The sequence below is a fragment of the Myotis lucifugus genome, unplaced genomic scaffold (genome assembly GCF_000147115.1).
Source record: "Myotis lucifugus unplaced genomic scaffold, Myoluc2.0 scaffold_138, whole genome shotgun sequence".
Lineage (NCBI taxonomy): Eukaryota > Metazoa > Chordata > Mammalia > Chiroptera > Vespertilionidae > Myotis > Myotis lucifugus.
In genome coordinates this window covers 881776-901534 of record NW_005871186.1, presented here as the reverse complement: position 1 = coordinate 901534, position 19759 = coordinate 881776, and the positions used below count along the sequence as shown (strand labels likewise).

Below are 19759 nucleotides of genomic sequence, written 5' to 3'. Positions count from 1 at the left end.
CCCCAATGTGGGGCATGCAGGAGGCAGCTGATCAATGATTCTTTCTCATCATTGATGTTTCTCTCTCTCTCTCTCCCTCTCTTCCTCTCTGAAATCAATAAAAAAATGTTTAAAAAAATAAAGAGAAGTTACTAGGCCCTGCCCACACTCAAAGAGAGGGGATTACACAAAGGCATGAGCATCAGGAGGCAGGGATCACTGGGAGTCGTGTCAGGAGATATCTACCATAGCCTGCAATTAGCAATCTCTGTCACAACCCCAACTTCCCCCTGAAAATAGCCAGCTATGATAGCACCCTCTCCCTGTTTAAGGGATTGCCTTCCTCTTATTTGAAGACCATGTACAGGCTTTCCCATGGGGAATTATCTGGTAAGAGAAAGCCAAGTCTCCTCATGCCCCATCCCACTGACTTCATTGTCTCCACACTCATAACTAGAATCAGACTCTAACATTCCTCGGGGTCAAATAGGAGGTCAAATTCCAAAAAAGCTTTCCCACTAAAAGAATTAAAAGATTTTTCAAATTTATATTCATAAAGTCTGGCAAATACATGTGGGAATGGATTCTGAGGGTGTTGGGCGAGGAAGGAGGAACATAATTTAAAATCAGGCCAAACTGATCAGTATGAGTGCATGACCATAGAGCCTGGATTCCATGTGCCAATTCTAATAGCTGGGAGTTCTCATTCCTTTTTTTAAAGAAAATTCATCTTTTCCTAGAGTCTAAAATAACATTATATTCACTTGATCATCTATCCATTCACCTATTCATTCTTCTATCCATTTGTCAATCCATTGTATTTTTAGATGCATTCACAGTAAGTGGCAGACATCCATATACTTGGCCCCAAGACCCATATCATTAAGCAGAGAAAAATATTATTTGTTAATTTTTAAGTAAAATTTTCATATAGTGAAATGCATAAATATTTTTTAAAAATATATTTTTATTGATTTCAGAGAGGAAGAGAGAGGGAGAGAGAGAAATATCAATGATGAGAGAGAACCATTGATTGGCTGCCTCCTGCATGCCCCCCACTGGGGATGGAGCCCATAACCTGGGCATGTGCCCTTGACTGGAATTGAACCGGGACCCTTTATCCCGCAGGCTGATGCTCTATCCACTGAGCCAAACCAGCTAGGGTGAAATGCATAAATCTTAAGTGTACCATTCAGTGAATTAGAAACATGTGTGACCCAATCTCTTATCATCATCCCAGAAACTTCTTTCATGCCTCTCCCAAATCAATACCAACCCCCACTCCCCCAGAGGTAACCCCTCTTTTGATTCTTTTCCACTATAGATTAATGTTGTCTGTTCTTGATTTCCTTTGGGCACTCTGTGTGAGCCTTCTTTTTTTTAAAAATATATTTTATTGATTTTTTTACAGAGAGGAAGGGAGAGGGATAGAGAGTTAGAAACATCGATGAGAGAGAAACATCGATCAGCTGCCTCCTACACACCCTACACTGGGGATGTGCCCACAACCAAGGTACATGCCCTTGACTGGAATCAAACCCAGGACCCTTCAGTCCGCAGGCCGATGCTCTATCCACCGAGCCAAACCGGTCAGGGCTAGTGTGAGCCTTCTTTTATTCAGCATGTTTTTGAGATTCATCAATGTTGTATCAATAGTTCATTCCTTTATATTGCTCAGTATATTGCTGAGTATATACCTGTATAGGCAGAATTCTAAGATGTCCCCCAAGATTCCTGCCTCCTGGTGTATAGGCCCTGTACACTCTCCAGCCTTGTGACTACGAGAGAATAGCACTGCTGTGATTAGGTTATGTCTTATATCACACATAGCTTTTCTACACCCAAGGATATTTTTCCATTGATTTTGAGAGAGAGTGGAAGAGAGAGGGAAAGAGAGAAATATGGATGTGAGAGAAACACATCGATTGGTTGCTTCCTGCACAAGCTCCTACCAGGGTCTGGGCCACCAGGGCCCGGGCCGGGGAGGAGCCTGCAACCAAGGTATGTGCCCTTGACTGGAATCGAACCCTGGACCCTTTGGTCCATAGGCTGATGCTCTATCCACTGAGCCAAACCAGCTAGGGTTCACAGATGGCTTTTAAGAAGGGTAATTATTTGGGTGGATCTGACCTAATGGCATGAACCCTTTACATTTGGGTCAAGAGATCAGAAACAGTGAAGTCAGATTTGAAGCATGAGAGACTCAACAGGAAGATTTTTCATTATTAGGTGGAGGGGCTACATGGCAAAGAAAGCAGTGACCTCTAGGAACCGAGAGTGATTTCCAGTTGACAGCCAGTAGGAAAACAGGACCTCAGTCCTACAACCACAAGGAATCGAACTCAGCTAAGTAGCTGAATAAACTTGGGAGTGAATTCTTCCTTAGGGTCCCCAGAAAGGAATGCAGCCTGGCTGACACTGAGATCTTGAGCAGATGAGAACTAAGTCATGTTCTGAGCATAGAACCATGCCAGACTCTGACTTATAGGATTGTGAGTAAATGAATATTGTTTTAGGCTGCTAAATTTGGGATTATTTTTTACATGGCAATAGAACACTAATATAATACTGCAGTTTGTTTAGCCATTCTGTTGATGGATATATGGGTTGCTTCTAGTTGTGGACTATTATGAATAATGCTGCTATGAACACTTACATACAAGTCTGTTTTGTGTGGATATATGTTTTCATTTCTCTTGGAAATATTGGTCGCGGGGTAGATGTGTGTTTAGTTTTATAAGAAACTGCCAGATCGTTTCCTAAAGTGGTTGTGCCATTTTATACTCCCACCAATAATGTATGTAAATTCTGGTTGCTCTACAATCATCCTCATCAGTGTCAAAAAGTTCAAATTTTATCCATCCTGGTGGGTGTATAGTTGATTTGTTTTCACTTGGTTGAATGAAAACTGGGTTCACTGATGAAGTTAAATGAGATTGAGATGCCAAGGATCCTTTGGTATAATTTATAAGAATCTAAACACGTAAGGAGAATGTTGCTTTATAAACCTTTCCTTCTAGATTTCTAAGTGTGATTCATCCACTCCCAACTCCATCCCCTGAGTGTCTCCAGATGACTCACCAAGGCATTGAGACATATATTTGTGAGAGTGATGACATATTTGGAAAGTACTGTAGTAACTGGTTTCTGGACGCCAGGGATGTTGAGGGGAGATACTACAGATCTGACTAAACAATATGGAAAGTTCACTAAGATCCTAACTGACTTATAGAACCAAAAGTCTTCAGGAGCTGGTGAACAGTGGACCAACTTAAGACAAAATAGAGAGTTAGGGTCTCTTACTCAAGTTCCAGGCCTGGGTTAGTTCACAGAGTTCCTTGAATGAAGGCAGGTTCACTTGAGGAAGGATAAATGTTAATATATTCCTTTCAAGCTTCCCCAACGGGACCTGTAGTCATTTTCCAGGGCAATTATACGGGTTGAATTGTGTTTCCCAAAAAGATATGTTGAAGTCCTTGCCCCAGGTACCTGTGAAATAGAGACCTTATTTGGAAATAGGTTCTTTGCAGATTATACTGGATTAGTATGGGCCCTAACCCAATGACTGGAGTCCTTATAAGAAGAGGGAAATTTGGCCATGGACACACAGAGAAAACACCATGTGAGGATGGAGGCAGAGGTTGGAGTGATGCAACTGCAAGACAAAGAACGTCAAGGATTACTGGTAACCTCAGCGGGTCAAAGAGAGGCATGGAATAGTCTCCCTTAGAGTCTCCAGAAGAAACCAACCCTGCCAACACCTTGACTTTGGACGTGTTTTCTAGACCATGAGAATACATTTCCATTGTTTGAAGTCACCTAGTTTGTGGTACTTCAATACGGCAGCCCTAATAGAATAACTGTGCCCTTGGGGATTGTTGGCATTGGCTCTAATGCCCAAGTTGTAGTTGGTTTAGTGGAGGCTTATGGAGTCAAGTGATAGACTTTTTGATTCCAATTGACCTCACAGTACAGTCCTTAAACCCATTTCCCCATGATTTCTCCAGTTTTGGATTATATAATTAGACTAGGAATATTCAGCAAGTGGCAGAATATGACTCTAATCCACAGAATGGGACTATTATGGTTGAAAAGGCTTCCTTACTAACAGAATTACAAACAAAACCAATGTATTGCTGGGGGAAATGCAAGACTAGCATAACCATCAAAGAGCTGAAAATTCAGAGGAGGTGATTCCTGTTACCGACTTAACTCATCTGTCTGGCTCATGCATAAGTCAGAAGGGCTGGAGAATGACAGTGGATTGTTGAAAGGTTAAGACATGTGATGACTCCAATGATACTGCTGTTCCAGAGAGAGTAAAACAAGTGTCTGCCACCTATAATAAAGTTGTTAACTTGCAAATGTTTTTTATTTCAATAAGCAAAGAAAACCAGAGGTAGTCTTGTTTAACCTGGCAAGGGCAGAAGTACACCTTCATCATTTTGCCTCAGGACCGTGTTAACTCTCTGCCTCTGTGCCACAATTTATTCCACAGGGACTTTGATAATCTTAGCATACCATAAGTCGTTAAACAGTCCCACTATAATTATGATAAAATGCTGATAAAACCTAAAAAGCAGGAAGTATCAGGTACCCTGAATATCTTAGTCAGTTGGCCTGGTCAATGTTTGGGATTTTAGCCATTCTGGTATGTGTGCAGTGGTATCTCATTGTTTTAATTCATAATTCCCTTATTACATATGATGTGGAGCATCTTTTCATATGCTTATTTTCCATCTATATATCTTCTTTGGTGAGGGATATGTTTAGATCTTTAGCCTATTTTAAAATCAGGTTTTCTTGTTGAGTTTTAAGGGTACTGCATGAAAAATTATTATATAGGATAGTTTCTTCCCATTACAGTAACTTCTCATCCAATTAAATATCCTATATAATAAAAGCCTAATATGCTAAGTGTCCGGTCATCCCTTCAACCAATCAAAGCATAATATGCTAATGATATGCTAAGGCCGCTCAACTGCTCGCTATGACGTGCACTGACCACCAGGGCGCAGATGTTCTGATGTTCTGACTGGTAGGTTAGTTTACTGCTGGGGTCTGGCTGATTGGGACTGAGAGAGACAGGCTGGAGCCCTCCTGGGCTGACCAACTTCCCGCGTCCCTCCCTGGCCCCAATCGTGCACTGGTGGGGTCCCTCGGCCTAGCATGTGCCCTCTTGCAATCCGGAACCCCTCAGGGGATGTCGGAGAGCTGGTTTCGGCCTGATCCCGCAGGCTAAGCTGAGGGACACCACTGGTGCACGAATTCATGCACTGGGCCTCTAGTCAGGGATAAAAACCAAACCATAAATTATGCCATTGGAAGTTTATTGAGTAATTTGCTCTTCCAGCAAGCACTTGGTAAACATCTATGTCTGAGTATGCCCAGGTAACCACAGTTTTGTAATTTTAACTGTTAAAATATGACTTCTTTGATACAGCTCTATTAGAATGTAATTAGTTTAACTTGTTTTGTTGTTTTTAGAGCAGCTTTAGGTTCACAGCAAAACTGAGTGGAAAGTATAGAGCTCCCATAATCATCCCATACCCTCCCTAATATCAACATCAGCATCAAAGAGGTACATTTATTTCAATTTGATGAAACAATATTGACATCATTATCAACTGAAGTCCATAATTTACAGTAGGGTTCACTCTGCTCTGTGTTGTACATTCCATGGATTTTGACAAATGTATGACACATACCTACTATTATCTGTTGTACAGAATGGTTTCACTGCCCCCAAAATCCTGTACTCCACCTATACATCTGTACCCCATCAAGCTCCTGGCAACTGCTGTTATTTTACTGTCTTCATATTTTGCCTTTTCCAGAATCATATAGTTGGAATCCTATAGTATGTAGCCTTTTCAGATTGGCTTCTTTCACTTAGTAATAGGAATTTACAGTCTCTCCATGTCTTTTCACGGTTTGATAGCTCATTTCTTTTTAGCACTGCATAATATTCCATTGTCTGGATGCACCACCATTTGCTTATTGAAGAATATTTAGGTTGTTTCCAATTATGAATAAAGCTGCTCTATAAATATTTGTATGCAGGCATTTGTGTGAATGTGAATTTTCAACATATTTGGGTAAATACCAAAGAGCATGCTTGCAGATCAGATGGTAAATGTTTAGTGCTCTAAGAAACTGACTGTCAAACTGTTTTCCAAAGTGGCTATATTATCTTGCATTCCCACCAGCAACGAATGAAGAGCTCCTGTTGTTCCACGTCCTCGCCAGCATTTGTGTTGTCAGTGTTTTGGGAGTTTGGCCTTTCCAGTAGGTGTGCAGTGGTATCTCACTGTTGTTTTAGTTTGCAATTCCCTAATGACATATGATGTTAAAAGCATCTTTTAATATGCTTACCATCTGTATCTCTTCTTTGAAGAGGTATCTGTTCAAATCTTTTGCCCATTTTGTAATCTGGCTGTTCATTTTCTTATCGTTGAGTTTTAAGAGTTCTTTGTATATTTTGGATACCAGTCCTTTATCAGACATGTGTTTTACAAATATTTTCTTCCAGTCCTGGATTGTCTTCTCATTCTCTTAACATTATCTTCAATACATTAAAAAAGAAACTACTTTCTAAAGAATTTTTTCTTTAAATTGAGATATAAAAATGTGTACAATTCAGTGGTTGCACAAAGCTGTATAACCATTACCACTCTGTACTTCCAGAACATTTTCATTATTCCAGAAAGAACCTCCCGACCCATTATCAGTCATTCCCACTTCCTTCTTCCCCCAGTCTGTGGCAACCACTAATCTTCTCTCTTCCTGTATGGATTTGCGGATCTGGACATTTTCATACAAATGAAATCACAATATGTGCTCTTTGGTAATTGGCTTCTTTCGCTCAGCATGTTTTCAGGGTTCATCCATGTTGTTCATTAATCAGTATTCCCTTCTTTTTATGGCTGAATAATATTCCATTGTATGGATATACCATATTTTGTGTATTTATTCCTCAGTCTGATGAACATGTGGGTTGTTTCCACTTTTTTTTTAAAACCATTTGTGTAGCAAGTTTTTGTGTGGATGTATGTTTTCATGTCCTCAGGTATATACTTAGGAGTGCAATTATATGTCCATTGCTGAGACATAAGGAAACTGTTTAATCTTTTGAAGAACTGCTAGACTCTTTTCCAAAGTGTTGCATCATTTTACATTTCCACATTCTCCACATCCTCACTAACACTTACGTCTTTTTTTTAAAAATTGATTTTTAGAGAGAGGAAAAGAAACATCAATGTGAGAGAAACATTGATCAGCTGCCTCCTGCATGCCCCTACTGGGGTTCGAACCTTGAAATCTAGGCATGTGCCCTGACAAGGAATCAAACCAGCAACCTTTTGGTGCATGGGACAATGTCCAATCAACTGAGCCACACTGGCCAGAGCTTACTGTCTATCTTTTTTATTATAGCCATTCTATTGGGTGTGTAGTGATATTTCATTGTGATTTGATTTGCATTTCCTTGTTGGCTAACTGATGGCTTATTGGCCACTTGTATATCTTCTTTGGAGAAATGTTTATTCAGAGATTTTCCCCTTTTTAAAATTAGGTTGTTTTTTTTATTGTCAACTTGTAAGGTTCTTTACTCTGGATACTAGACTGGCCAGAGGAAGATGGGGGTTTTGGAGAAAGTGCACTTACTGCTGTTAAGATTTAGGATATGACCAGGACATAGGTGACTGAAGTGGACAGGACAGAGAAATAGTAGAGCAGGGTGTTGGATACGTCATTTGTGGAAAGTTGAAGCCACAGGAATGATGACGTGTTAGGCAAGAGAGAAAGTGATACGAGACTAAAATCTTTCTTGAATGAGTGGCAGTCACTGAGAGATAGAGCATCAAAAGAGCTGAAGAATCAAGCTGCTGACTTTTTTTTTTTTTTTTTAAAGTGAAAAGTAAGAGAATCACAGAGAAGCAGTGGGGGACTCTCTTCCTGGGTCTGACAATAAAAGCAGCATTGCATTATGCACAATGGTTTGGGGTGACATCTGACTTATATAAAACTGAATAGTTCCAGGTATAAACTCCCTTTCTACCTCAAATATGAAAATATTGAATATGGAACCAAGAAAAAAAAAGTTCGACACAGCTGGGCTTGAAACAAAAATATGGGAAATCCCAAGGTGCCAGACATGAATGGGAACCCAAAAGTTAGGGTGTGTGTTGACGGCAGCTAAATTTACTTATCTCTAGTTTGCATACTATCAAGATATTATAGTTACTGACAGTAGTACCTTGTATCTGCTGAGTCTATATCCAGAAAACAACAGCTCCATATGGGTTCACCCAACATTGAACTGTAACATGACTTTAATTTTATTAAATTAAAAATGCTGTTGAGTCTAACTGGGTTTGCATTGAACTATATATTAACTTAAAGATTGACATTGTAATGATATTGTCATCTTTTCTAAGAACCTGGTATGTCTTTTCATTCTTCAGATCTTGTTTTATGCCCTTCAATATGATTTTCTTTGTTAAAGTTATTAAGTATTACATAATTTTGAATAGGTAACACATTAATAGGATTCAAAATTTAATAGTGTAAAAATGAATTCAGTGAATTTTCCCTTCCATTGCTATCCCCTCTCTACCTAACTCTCCTCTCTTCCAGAGGTACTTTATGTATATATGAGCAAATATATATACCTATTTGTTGCAATTATTATGAATGGAATACTTTCCCTTGTACTGTTTCTGGTTGATTATTGCTAAAATAGACAAAAACCTACTGATTTTTATGTAGTTATCTTTTATTTAGATACCTACCAAATTTCCTTAGTAATTCTAATAAGTTTTACTGTAGTCTTTTGGATTTCCTAAATATAATTTATTATTTTCCAATATTTATACAAATTAGATTTTTTTTTTTACCAATTAGATTTCTTAGCTAATTGCTTTTACCTGCATTTTCAAAGCAATGTTGAATCTTGTCTTATTTCAGACTTTAACAGAATTAGCTTTAGTATTTATAGTTAAGGATAATGTTTGCTATTGTTTTTTAAAAGAATATTTTTATTGATTTCAGAGAGGAAGGGAAAGGGGGATAGAAACATCAATGATGAGCCCTAGTTGGATTGATTCAGTGGATAGAGGGTCAGCCCGAAAACTGAAGGGTCCTGGGTTCAATTCTGGTCAAGGGCATGTACTTTAGTTTGCCTCCTGCGCGTACTTCCGGTCGGGGCTCGCGCAGGAGGTAATCAATCTGATGTATCTCTCTCACATTTATGTTTCTCTCTCTCTGTCTCTCCGATCCCTTCCACTCTCTCTAAAAATCAATGGAAAAATATCCTCAGGTGAGGATTAAAAAAAAAAATTAAAAAAGAAAAATATATGGAGCATTTTTTTCATATTTTCCCATGGTTTGAAGCAGTTTACATATATTTTTTTTAATATATTTTATTGATTTTTTACAGAGAAGAAGGGAGAGGGATAGAGAGTTAGAAACATCGATGAGAGAGAAACATCGACCAGCTGCCTCCTGCACGCCCCCCAGTGGGGATGTGCCCGCAACCAAGGTACATGCCCTTGACCGGAATCGAACCTGGGACCCTTGAGTCCGCAGGCCGATGCTCTGTCCACTGAGCCAAACCGGTTCGGCGAAGCAGTTTACATATTAATTAAAAACTGCAACTTATCTATTTTTTTGGTGTTCACTTTGTGATAATTAATTGAACTGTATACTTGTGATCTATGCACGTTTCCATATGTATCAATAAAAAAGTTTAAAATAAGACAAAAAGGATAAAATTTTAATCACCTTTCCGATTTCTTTGGTAATTAATTTGTCCATTCAAACAATACCTTGGGTCAGTGTTTGCTAGAAAACTATCTGTTTGCCCTGTTTTACAATTTGTTGCCATAGAACACTCCTACAATTATTTAAAATTCTTCCATATATATATATGGTTATGTCTGATTTCTCATTCCTAATCCTGTTTTATTCTTTTGTTCTTTTCCCCTTTATTAGGCTAAGACAGTTTTATCTATTTTACTGGTGTTTTCAAATAATCATTTTTCTATTTATCTTTTATTATTACTTTTAGTTTCCTACTTCATTAACTTCAGGTTTTATCTTTATTAGTCTATTTCCTATATTATTGTGGTTTAAATGTGTTTTTTTCTAAATTTCTAAAACTATCACTACACAGCTTTGAGCTTTTCTTTTTTGAACAATAAAGGTGCTGGTGTTACATTTTCATCTCCCAGTCCAGCCTTATGCACTTCAGGATAGTCAATAAGGTATTCTGGGTCTTAATTTGCCCCATTTGTTCCGGGGGTCCATCCTGGCAAGTCCTACTGTCTGGCCACAAGCACACGACAAATAAATGTGTGCTCAGTGAACAAATAACACTGTTCTGTCCTGCGACCTACTGTGAAGACCTGTGCCTGCCACAGGGTCCACCATTCACCCAAATACCTGGAGCATCCATCACATGTTGGCACTGTGCCAGGTGCTATGAATAGCTGTGAGCTGAACAACTAGTGTCTGCCCTCTTGGACCTCACATTCTGGTGACAAAGAGACATGAGACAAGTAAGGGAGCTGAATACTGCATGGGATGCCAAGGAAGCATAAGATAGGGTCCAACATCACCAAAGAGGTCTAACTAAGAATCCCTAGAAGTGATACTTAAGTTCCTCAGAAACTGAGGGTCTACTCTGTCCCCGATCCTCTTTTCAGAAAGGTGGCCATTGGGTTTTCTTGTATAAAAGTTACCTGGTTTTGCCCTAGCCAGTTTGGCTTAGTGGATAGAGCATCGGCCTGTGGACTGAAGGGTCCTGGGTTCGATTCTGGTCAAGGGCATGTACCTCACTCGGTTGCAGGCTCTATCCCTAGTAGGGGCCATGCAGGAGGCAGTCAATTGATGATGTTCCTCTATCATCGATGTTTCCATCTCTCTATCCTTCTCCCTTCCTCTCTCTCTAAAAATAAATAAAAACATTTAAAAAGTTACCTGATTTTGAGTTATATGCCTGCTGCTCATGGCCATAGTTCATTGAACCAAGGGACTGACAGCCAGGCAAAATAATTTTATCTAACACAAAACAGAATGGAAAGAGAAGAAACAGAGATAGCAGGAGAGGAAAAGCAGAATAAGAATAGTAAAGTCCTAACAATGGCAGTCACAAACTATGTGATATTTGATTGGAACTGTAGGTATCAATATGAATTCATGTTTTTTAAGTAATATACAGATACAGAGACACGGCAATAAATTCAGGTGTGTGTGATGCATGTGTTAACATACATACATATATTTCATAGTTCTGTGTGCTGAAAGGGCCTAGAAGCAACGACACTCCAGTAGCAATGAATACACCTAATGCCCAGATCTTGGTTTCTAAGTATCATTCTCGAATAAAAGGAACCAGGTGCTGCTTGGAGAAATGGCTGATGTTAGGGCTGGGACAAGAAAAATATGAGTGAACTTGAAATATCTTGTGGTGCCAGAAAGTAAGGAAGTGCTAAAAAAAAAAATGATGGGGGCAATGCTGAAACAACACAGGATCCAACTTTACAGAGTTCAATGGCCAAATCTAGGCCTAAAAGAGCAACAAAAGAAACTTTGTATTAGATTATAAACCATAGAAAAAAACAAATATCTATTAGTTTATACTGTTATAAAGAAATTATTGAATAAATGGGAGGAAAGAGACAGCTCTTCCTTACAGTAGAATGCCAATTAATAAATATATTAATAACGAAATATATTAATAAGGAAACAGAAAGTCATCATTAGGCAAATAGAACATTAATACTTGCTGTAAGCAAGAACCATCGATGGCCCGGCTGGCATGGCCAAATGTCAACCTATGAACCAGGTCACAGTTCGATTCTGGTCAGGGCACATGCTTGGGTTGCGGGCTCAATCCCCAGTGTAGGGTGTGCAGGAGGCAGCCGATCAATGATTCTCTCTCATGATTGACATTTCTATCTCTCCCTTCCTCTCCCTTCCTCTCTGAAATCAATAAAAATATATTTAAACAATAAGAAACATCAATGGATGCTAAAATCAGCAGGCAAAATTCTAAGGGTAAATAAGGCATTTGCATGGCTTCAAAGTATCCCCTCACAAGACCCTTCCTAATTTCAAAAGAGAATTTGTAATTTTGCAGTGGAGAAACTTGACGCATACCACCTCAGCCATGTGATCAAAGTTACCTTTATCCCCTGCTGGAAGGCACTGAGAAGGGCACAGCTCTTCCTGGGGTCCTCGTCTTGCCAAAAATGTAGACCCTCAATCTAATCATGTGAAAACAGTAGATTAACCCAAATTGAGGGACATTCCTCAAAATAACTGACCTGGACATTTCAAAAGTGTCAAGGTCATGAAAGTCAAAGAAAGACAGAGGAACTATCATAGGTCGAAAGAGATGAAGGAAACATGACAACAAAATGCAAGGCAGGACCCTGAACCTGCCTTAGATCCTGAACCAGAAAAAGAACATCAGTAGCAGAATTGGAAAAATTTGAATGTCCACAGATTAGTTAGTAGAACTGTACCAATGTTAATTTCCTGATTTTAATAATTATACCATGGTTTTATAAGATCTTAATATTAGGAGAAGCTAGGTGAAGGTTATACATGAATTCTATTATTTTTGCAACTTTCTCCCAGGTTCGATTCCGGTCAGGGGCGTGTGCCTGGGTTGCGGGCACATCTCCAGTAGAAGATGTGCAGGAGGCTCCTTGAGGAGCTAGATAATGATTGTTAGCGCCCACATCCTGGCTTATGACTGTCTTCTACCCACCCAATAAAATATATTTAAAAAAAAAGATCTTAATATTAGAAGCTAGGTGAAGGTTATACATGAATTCTATTATTTTTGCAACTTTCTGTAATTCTAAAAATATTTTAAGGAAGAAAAAAAAAGGACAGCAGTCACTGAGGTAGGGAGCAGCAGACATAGCTCCTTGAGGGGCAGATAATGATTGTTAGAGCCCACATCCTGGCTTATGACTGTCTTCTACCCACCATGTTGTTATGACATTCTTCCATCACCCAAGGGACTTTGATTCCTGCCCCCATTTTCTGCTTCCTGAAAGAGATGCGCTAACACCAAAGGAGGGTTCCAAAACGGCCCTGCAGGGAGAGGGTGATCATCAACGGGGACTACTGCAGATGATGCCCAAGGACACAGTAGGCCTTGCTGTGCCCAGCTAAGCTGAGGCTGAAGCAAAGGGGATGGTGTGCAGACCTTCTGCTTAGTGACTCACATGCAGACTGCACGGGGGAGCTGTTTATTCCAGGCTAACTTAGCTGGGACAGCAGTGTAGACAGGGCTGAGGCAGGCCCCATGATCTCTAGATTTTCCCCCACAGCTCCCTAGGGTCTATGTTGTTAGTCTCCTGAAGGAGGTCTCAGAGAGTTGAGCTTACTTGGATCATTTGGTATTAGAGTCCCAAAGCAGGCCAGTGTGGTGACCCAGTCAGCCTTCCTCCTAGAAGTGCTCTACATCGGCTAGTTCCAAGGCTGGAGAAACCTGGTCTGGCCTGACCCCAGAACACAGGGTGAGAAGGAACAGTAGCTATGATATGGCAGTGGAAGGGGGAAGGGTTCTATGGGTCCCTTTCCCTTGGAATTTTAGGGCATGGAAAAGAGGTAGTTATAGCCTCAACTGAAGAGCCTCTGTGCCTGAGCCTCTGTACTTTCTCCACTCTCTGTGGAGACATTCTGAGGGCCAGCAGAGGGTGGCAGGTCATAGTCTGGCCCCTGTCTTCTTCCAGCCAGATCTGTTCTTAGCTGCCATACTTCTGAGCTTCCAGAGAACATGATCAAGTTCCAGAGACTATGGGGCATGGAGATCATGCTGAAGGAGAGATAAGGGACCTCCTCTCCTCTCTGCTTGAAGGAGGTGCAGGGGCAGCTCCTCCTGGAGACTGTTAGCAAGCTTTGGACCCACAACAAAGGGGGCAGGGGAGGGGTCTTGCAGGGGCTGTGAGGAGGTAAGAGGCTGGGGGGAGAGGAGTAAGAGGTATGAGGGGAAGGTAGGTCAGTTGCCATGCCACAGCTGAGGGGCCTTTATTGGACGTTGAGGGCACTAGGCAGGTAGGTAGATGCTAGAGGGTGTGGCACACCTTCTCAGGGTGCAGTGGTGCCCGGATGTCCAGTTTGTGGGTCTTGCTGTCCTTATCGATGATCTCCAGCCGCAGTGTGGGTGAGCGCTTCTCAGCCTCGGGTGAGGGCAGATCAGGGCTCTTGAGTAGCTGCTTGTCTGAGTCCTCCACAGTGATGCGCAGAGTACAGCCCCCTGGCAGCAGGTCCTGTTCATAGGCGGCTGCCAACTGGTTCACCACACGGCGTTCTACCTGCAGGTCGCAGGTGAAGTGGTCGTCACTGCTGAGGCCTGGGCAGGCCTGTGGCCTGAGTCTGAAGGTCAGGCTCTATCGCTTACTATTGTGCCTTTGCTTGGCATGAAGGCCAGCCTCTATCATTACTGCTAGGACAAGCACTTATGCCAAGCTTCAGTTTTCTCATCTGCGAACGGCTAACAACACAGCTTGCAGGATTGTGCTAAAAACTCAATGTCAGTTTCTAAGGTTCCCAATACAGTTCCCCATCCTTGTAGGGGTTACCCTCCAAAACAGGGTTTGACTTGATCATCCTGTGTTTTTTATTCCATAAGGGCATCTGTTCTGGGTAGGAACAATTCCAGGCTGGGAGCCCAGGGACTGGGTCTAGGGGTACCGGGGAGGGAAGTGTGGAGGCACCTGTGCTCACCTCATGCTTGATGGAGCGGGCGCCATAGTGCACATTGTAGCCATCAACCAACACGTCTGCCACCTCTCGGTCCCAGAGCAGTGTGATATTGTGCCTTTGCTTGGCCTGAGAAAGGTCAGACAGGAGTATGTCTTCATGTGGCCGAGGGCTTTCCACCTCTCATCACTAATGCCAGAGGCCTGGGCCTGTGAGAGACTATGTGCCCCAGGGCCACTGGCCCATACCACTGTGCTCCACCTTTTGGGAGGTGGTGCTCCCAGTGGGAAGATATCCCATCCCAACCCATGGGCAGTCCCCACTCTTACTCTCTTGGCCCAGAAGTTCAGTTCCTTGTTGACTAGCTGGATGAGCTCCGAGTGGCAGAAGGGGAGGAAGTAGACGATTTCGTTGATTCGTCCCAAAAACTCATCCCTCCGGAAGTGAGCCTGCAGAGCCAGATAAGGAGTGAGGTCAGTGACTGAGATGGGGGTAAAGGCAATTACTGGACCCCAGTGGAGAAGATATGGGGGCTTCCATAGCTTTAGGCTAAGGGGATCCCCCACCCAAGGCTCCAGTGGGAAGGACAAAGACCTCTTACTTTCAGGATGGGCCGAATCACATTCTCTTTGAAATTCTTTGATATGGTGATCTTGTCACTAATTTGGACATCCCCTGTAGAAACAGAATCATAAACTGACTACTCCCCACACCCAGGGGCTTTGGGAGATGTGCCAGCCCCTTGACCTCGTCCATGAAAAGAGCCCCGGTCCTGTCCCTGATGAGCTGTGTGATCCTGGTCAATGTCTCAGGCTCTCTGGGCCTTGGCCTGGTCTTCTTACTTGAACAGTGAGAGGACTGGTCTGGGTACTTTCTGAGGCCCTTCCAGCTCTTATGTACCACAAAGCCTGGGGTTCTTACAGAGGAAGTTGTGTGAGAAAGGGAGGGAAGAAGAGGAGAGTCAGGATCAAGATTTTAGTTTTGACTTAGAAGAAGGGGGCAGGAGGGTTCAATTCCAAATGGAAAGGTGACAGATATGGCCTTCTGTCTGGTACACTCCTCCTTTCCAGCACTCTCCAGCCTACCTACCCAGGAAGGCTCCTCGGCTGAAAAAGTTTGTGTCCATCTCCATAGTTTCTGATCTGCTGTCCCCTCATTGCACCAAAGCATCTCTGTTAAGTAAGGGACCCTTCAGCTCCCCAAGACCCTGGCCTCTTCCTGGTCCTTCACCTGGGGTGCTCCATCCATTCCTCTGTCTGGGACCCTCCTGTCACCTGAGACCTGGGGCTTTATAGAGGAAGTAAGGGCATTGTCTGCCTCCCTTCATATCTGGTATGGTGCTTAGAATCTGGTCACTGCCAGCTACCAGGACCCTCACCAAGGCCTAGGACCCCAATGCCATCCTTGCCCCCAAGAGATGTGCTGGTGATCTGGGCACTTGCCCAGTTGCCTAGACAGCCCAGGCTATGTGCCATACCAAGGTTCTCAGCGATACGGTTATGGCTCATCTCCAAAGCTTCCTGCCTCAGCTGCAGTGCGTGCTGTGCAATCTCGTCACTGGCCACGTTGGAGGTCATAATGAAGATGGCGTCCTTGCAGTCGATGGTTTTCCCTTTTCCATCTGTCAGCCGGCCCTGGGAATGAGCAGTGACTGTACAGTTAGGGAGCTACAAGACCGAGCACCTCTTCCAGGTCTCTCCAGAACCCATGTCTCCCCTACCCCTGGCAGAGTCAGCTGCTTGCTCCCTGGATTCTCTGAGCACTGTTCTCACCCTCGGTTGCAGTGCTCACTGCCCTGGGCTGCAACTGCTTCACATACTGAGCACCTGCAGCGAGACTGCATTTGCTGTGTCAACAGTCAGGGTATCTAATTATCCCTGGCACCCAGAAGTCAGCTTGATTTCACATGCACCCATCCAATACACTGTTCTGGAAGCCCACTCTAGTCCAGGCTCTGTGTTGGGGCACTGGGGACCCAGTGAGCCTTTGACATGCTCCCAGTCTAGAGGAGCGACACTTAGGAAACCAGTAATGACAAGTCAGTGCATTACGTGTTATCACAGGGGAAGCCCAAGTTGCTGTTCAGAGGAGGGTATTTCACTGGGCCACTGTGAAGATGAGATATGGTCATACTGAAGAATATTCCTTAGTTAACCAAGCTGTGCAAATTTATTTTTCACTTTACCCACATCTGTCTTTATTAAAACTGTGCAAATGTTGTGAAATGTTATTACTGTAGCAAACACATATATATTTGTTGGATCAAAATGAATAGAAACAGAGAGGAATAGAAAATAATGTTCTTCCTTTAACCAACTTGGGAAGTTTCCTTGGAATCTTTCTTTCTAGAAGTGACATAAAAGAGAGCATCTGTACTGGAGACAGATGCACCAAGGAAAGAGAAAAGGAGCAACAGCAGAGGAAGAGACAGAAGAATAAGGAAAGTATAGGTCATTTAGTTCAAGGGCAAGGAGCTCCATCCACTCAGCAAACCTCACATCTATCACCGTAAGCAGCACTTTGCAGTAGAACAAAAGCAATGATCAGGACCTCACTGAGAGGCACTGATGGAGCAACAACAGTGGACACTGATGGGCATTTCCGCCATAGGGACCTGCTTAATGTTTTCTGTGTACCATTGCACTCCACCCACCAGAAGCTCCAAGAAGGTGGAGGCTGGATCTTGTTCTCTCTGGGTCCTAGAACAGTGTTTGGTGCATAGTAAGTGTTCAGTGCCTGTAAAATGCCTAAATCCTCACAACCCCTACAGAGGAACTGAGACTCAGAGAGGTTAGGTAATTCATTCAAGGTCTCACATTAGTAAACTCTTCAGCTGAGGCTCAAACTATGTGATCACAGAGACACGCCCTTCCTTCTGCACCAGTCTACTGAGGTCATACGAATAGTGCTGGATAAATGAGGCTCCATGAAATTTTCTTTCCCTAAGTAAAATTTTCTCAGAATTCTGCCAAATTGAGTTTGCATCCTTTGATCCTTGCTGGAGAGAAACAACTGAGACAAGTGTGGGAAGAAGGAGACCTGCCTGGGATTTCCTCTGGGTTACAGACAAAACATAGCTCCTACCAGGCCAGATAACATGACTCTGGGGGACAGGTCTGTGGGCTCCTGCCTGTCCCAGCCTCAGCTGGAAACCAATCCTCAAGCGTTTTCCTTTCCCTGTTGCCCTGACTCAGTCAGCCCCTGCTTCTAAAACCAAAGCAATGGTGCCCTAGCTGGTTTGGCTTAATGGATAGAGCATCAGCATGTGAACTGAAAGGTCCCAGGTTTGATGCCTGGGTTTCAGGCTCAATCCCCAGTAGGGGGCGTGCAGGAGGCAGCCGATCAATGATTTTCTCTCATCACTGATGTTTCTATATCTCTTTCTCTCTCCTTTCCTCTCTGAAATCACTAAAAAATAGAAAATAATAAAATAAAATAGAAATATTAAAAAACAAAAACAAAACCCCCCAAAGCAATGGTCCTTCTAGGCAATATGGGAAGGAATGTGCATTGCCTGAGCACCTAGAGCATGCTGGCCATGGTATTGGGTGCTTTTCAGCCTCACTTTACACTAGCCCTTGGAACAGGCCTCTCAGAAAGTGTTATTTCCAAGGGGGTCTGTTCAAAAGGGGCCTTGTGATCTAAGTCCCTGCTCACTCTCCTGTCCCTGCCTTTGGATGGGACAAGGGGAAGGCAAGGGCACAACTGGGTATTCTTGAGCTTTTGCCATTAGTTTTCTTGCTTATAGGTTACAATACGAGAGAATCCACTCTTTAGTGGGGACCAGGTCTGCATGAGTGTGTGACATGCCCAGGTGCATGCATATGACACTATATGTTCACAGTCATTCCCGAGGACTGAGTGCACACACTGCTGCACTGGCCAGAGCAATAACCAGCGACGATTTCATTCTGAGAGATCAAAGCTGTGCTCATAACTGGGCCTGAGGATGGGTCCCAGGTGGATCAGGGGAGCAGGTGCAGTGTATGACTGACCCAAGGGTGACTTCATGTCTCTGTCCTCAGAGTCCTTGGCAATAAAGATGTGTCCCAAAGAGGGAGCTGTCACTGTCCCACCTTCCAGCAATGACTGGAACGCTCACACCCTGGGTGGGGTATGAATGCTCACCCCAGGGCTCCATGGGCGGTTTTCCCACTGCTTGTCTCTTTGAAGGGAGGAGCAGAGGGTGGGCTTTTTGCGGGCCAGTCTCTTCCTGGGACTGTGGCTCTGTGCCATAGGGGTCACCTGGGATGTGACCAGCATTAGTCCTGCTTGGTGCTTTGAAGAGAACAATAAGTTCTGCTTTTCTGGGCCCAGGCTTGGGAGAACTGGCAGGGTAGGAATGAGGGGTTTCCCTCATGCCCCCAGACTTGATTAGGTGCCCTTACAACTCACAGCACTTGCTTCTCATAGTGCAGCACTCACCATAGTTCCCTGAACTGCCTTTTGTTGCCTGTCTTCCCCACTCATTCATGAACACCGAGGCAGGGACTGTGTTTGATCTGTGTCCCTTCTGCCCCATAATGAACCACAGTCTCTTGCTTTGCTCTATCAATTCCCCCTTTGACTCTTCCTGGTAGGTGCAGGCTCTGTTTTAGCCCTTTCCTCTTCTCTGCACACTATTCTCCCTAGTTGAGAGATCTCATCCCTTCCCTTAGTTTCCATTACCCTGTCTGTGCTGGACCATTCCTGAATCTCTATGTCTAGTACATACCTCTTCTATGCTCCAGACCAGCGGTTACCAACCGGTGGTCCGTGGACCACTGGTGGACAGTGAGGTCCGAAAGGTTGGTGACCGCTGGTTTAAGGAAACCTTTGGAGCAATGGTTGCCAACCGGTGGTCTGTGAGGTCCAAAAGGTTGGCGACCACTGCTCCAAACCTCTCCAACTGATGAATGACCACTTAGACATCTCCATCCGGCTGTTCCTCAGGCATTGCCTTTTAACAGTTCTAAACTCAGCTCCCCACCTTCCTCTCCAATTTACAGCTCATTTTCCTGCATTCCTGCCTCAGCTGATAGCAGCAGCAGCAGTCCAGTCATCAGGCCAGAAATCC

At 43.2% G+C, this 19759-nt stretch overlaps 1 protein-coding gene across 3 annotated transcripts in view; it reads right to left on the bottom strand.

Moving 5' to 3' along the window:
* Positions 1-13999: 13999 nt before the first annotated feature.
* CLPB (ClpB homolog, mitochondrial AAA ATPase chaperonin) overlaps positions 14000-19759 on the bottom strand; it is a 146941-nt gene continuing 141181 nt past the window's right edge. For all 3 annotated transcript variants that reach the window (XM_023758750.1, XM_006094486.2, XM_023758751.1), the window contains 5 exons: positions 16181-16337; positions 15305-15378; positions 15033-15152; positions 14728-14832; positions 14000-14315 (listed from right to left, as the gene is read on the bottom strand). In XM_023758750.1, coding sequence (XP_023614518.1) covers positions 14067-14315; positions 14728-14832; positions 15033-15152; positions 15305-15378; positions 16181-16337 — 705 coding nt within the window. In that variant the 3' untranslated portion in view covers positions 14000-14066. The remainder of the gene's footprint in view (positions 14316-14727; positions 14833-15032; positions 15153-15304; positions 15379-16180; positions 16338-19759) is intronic.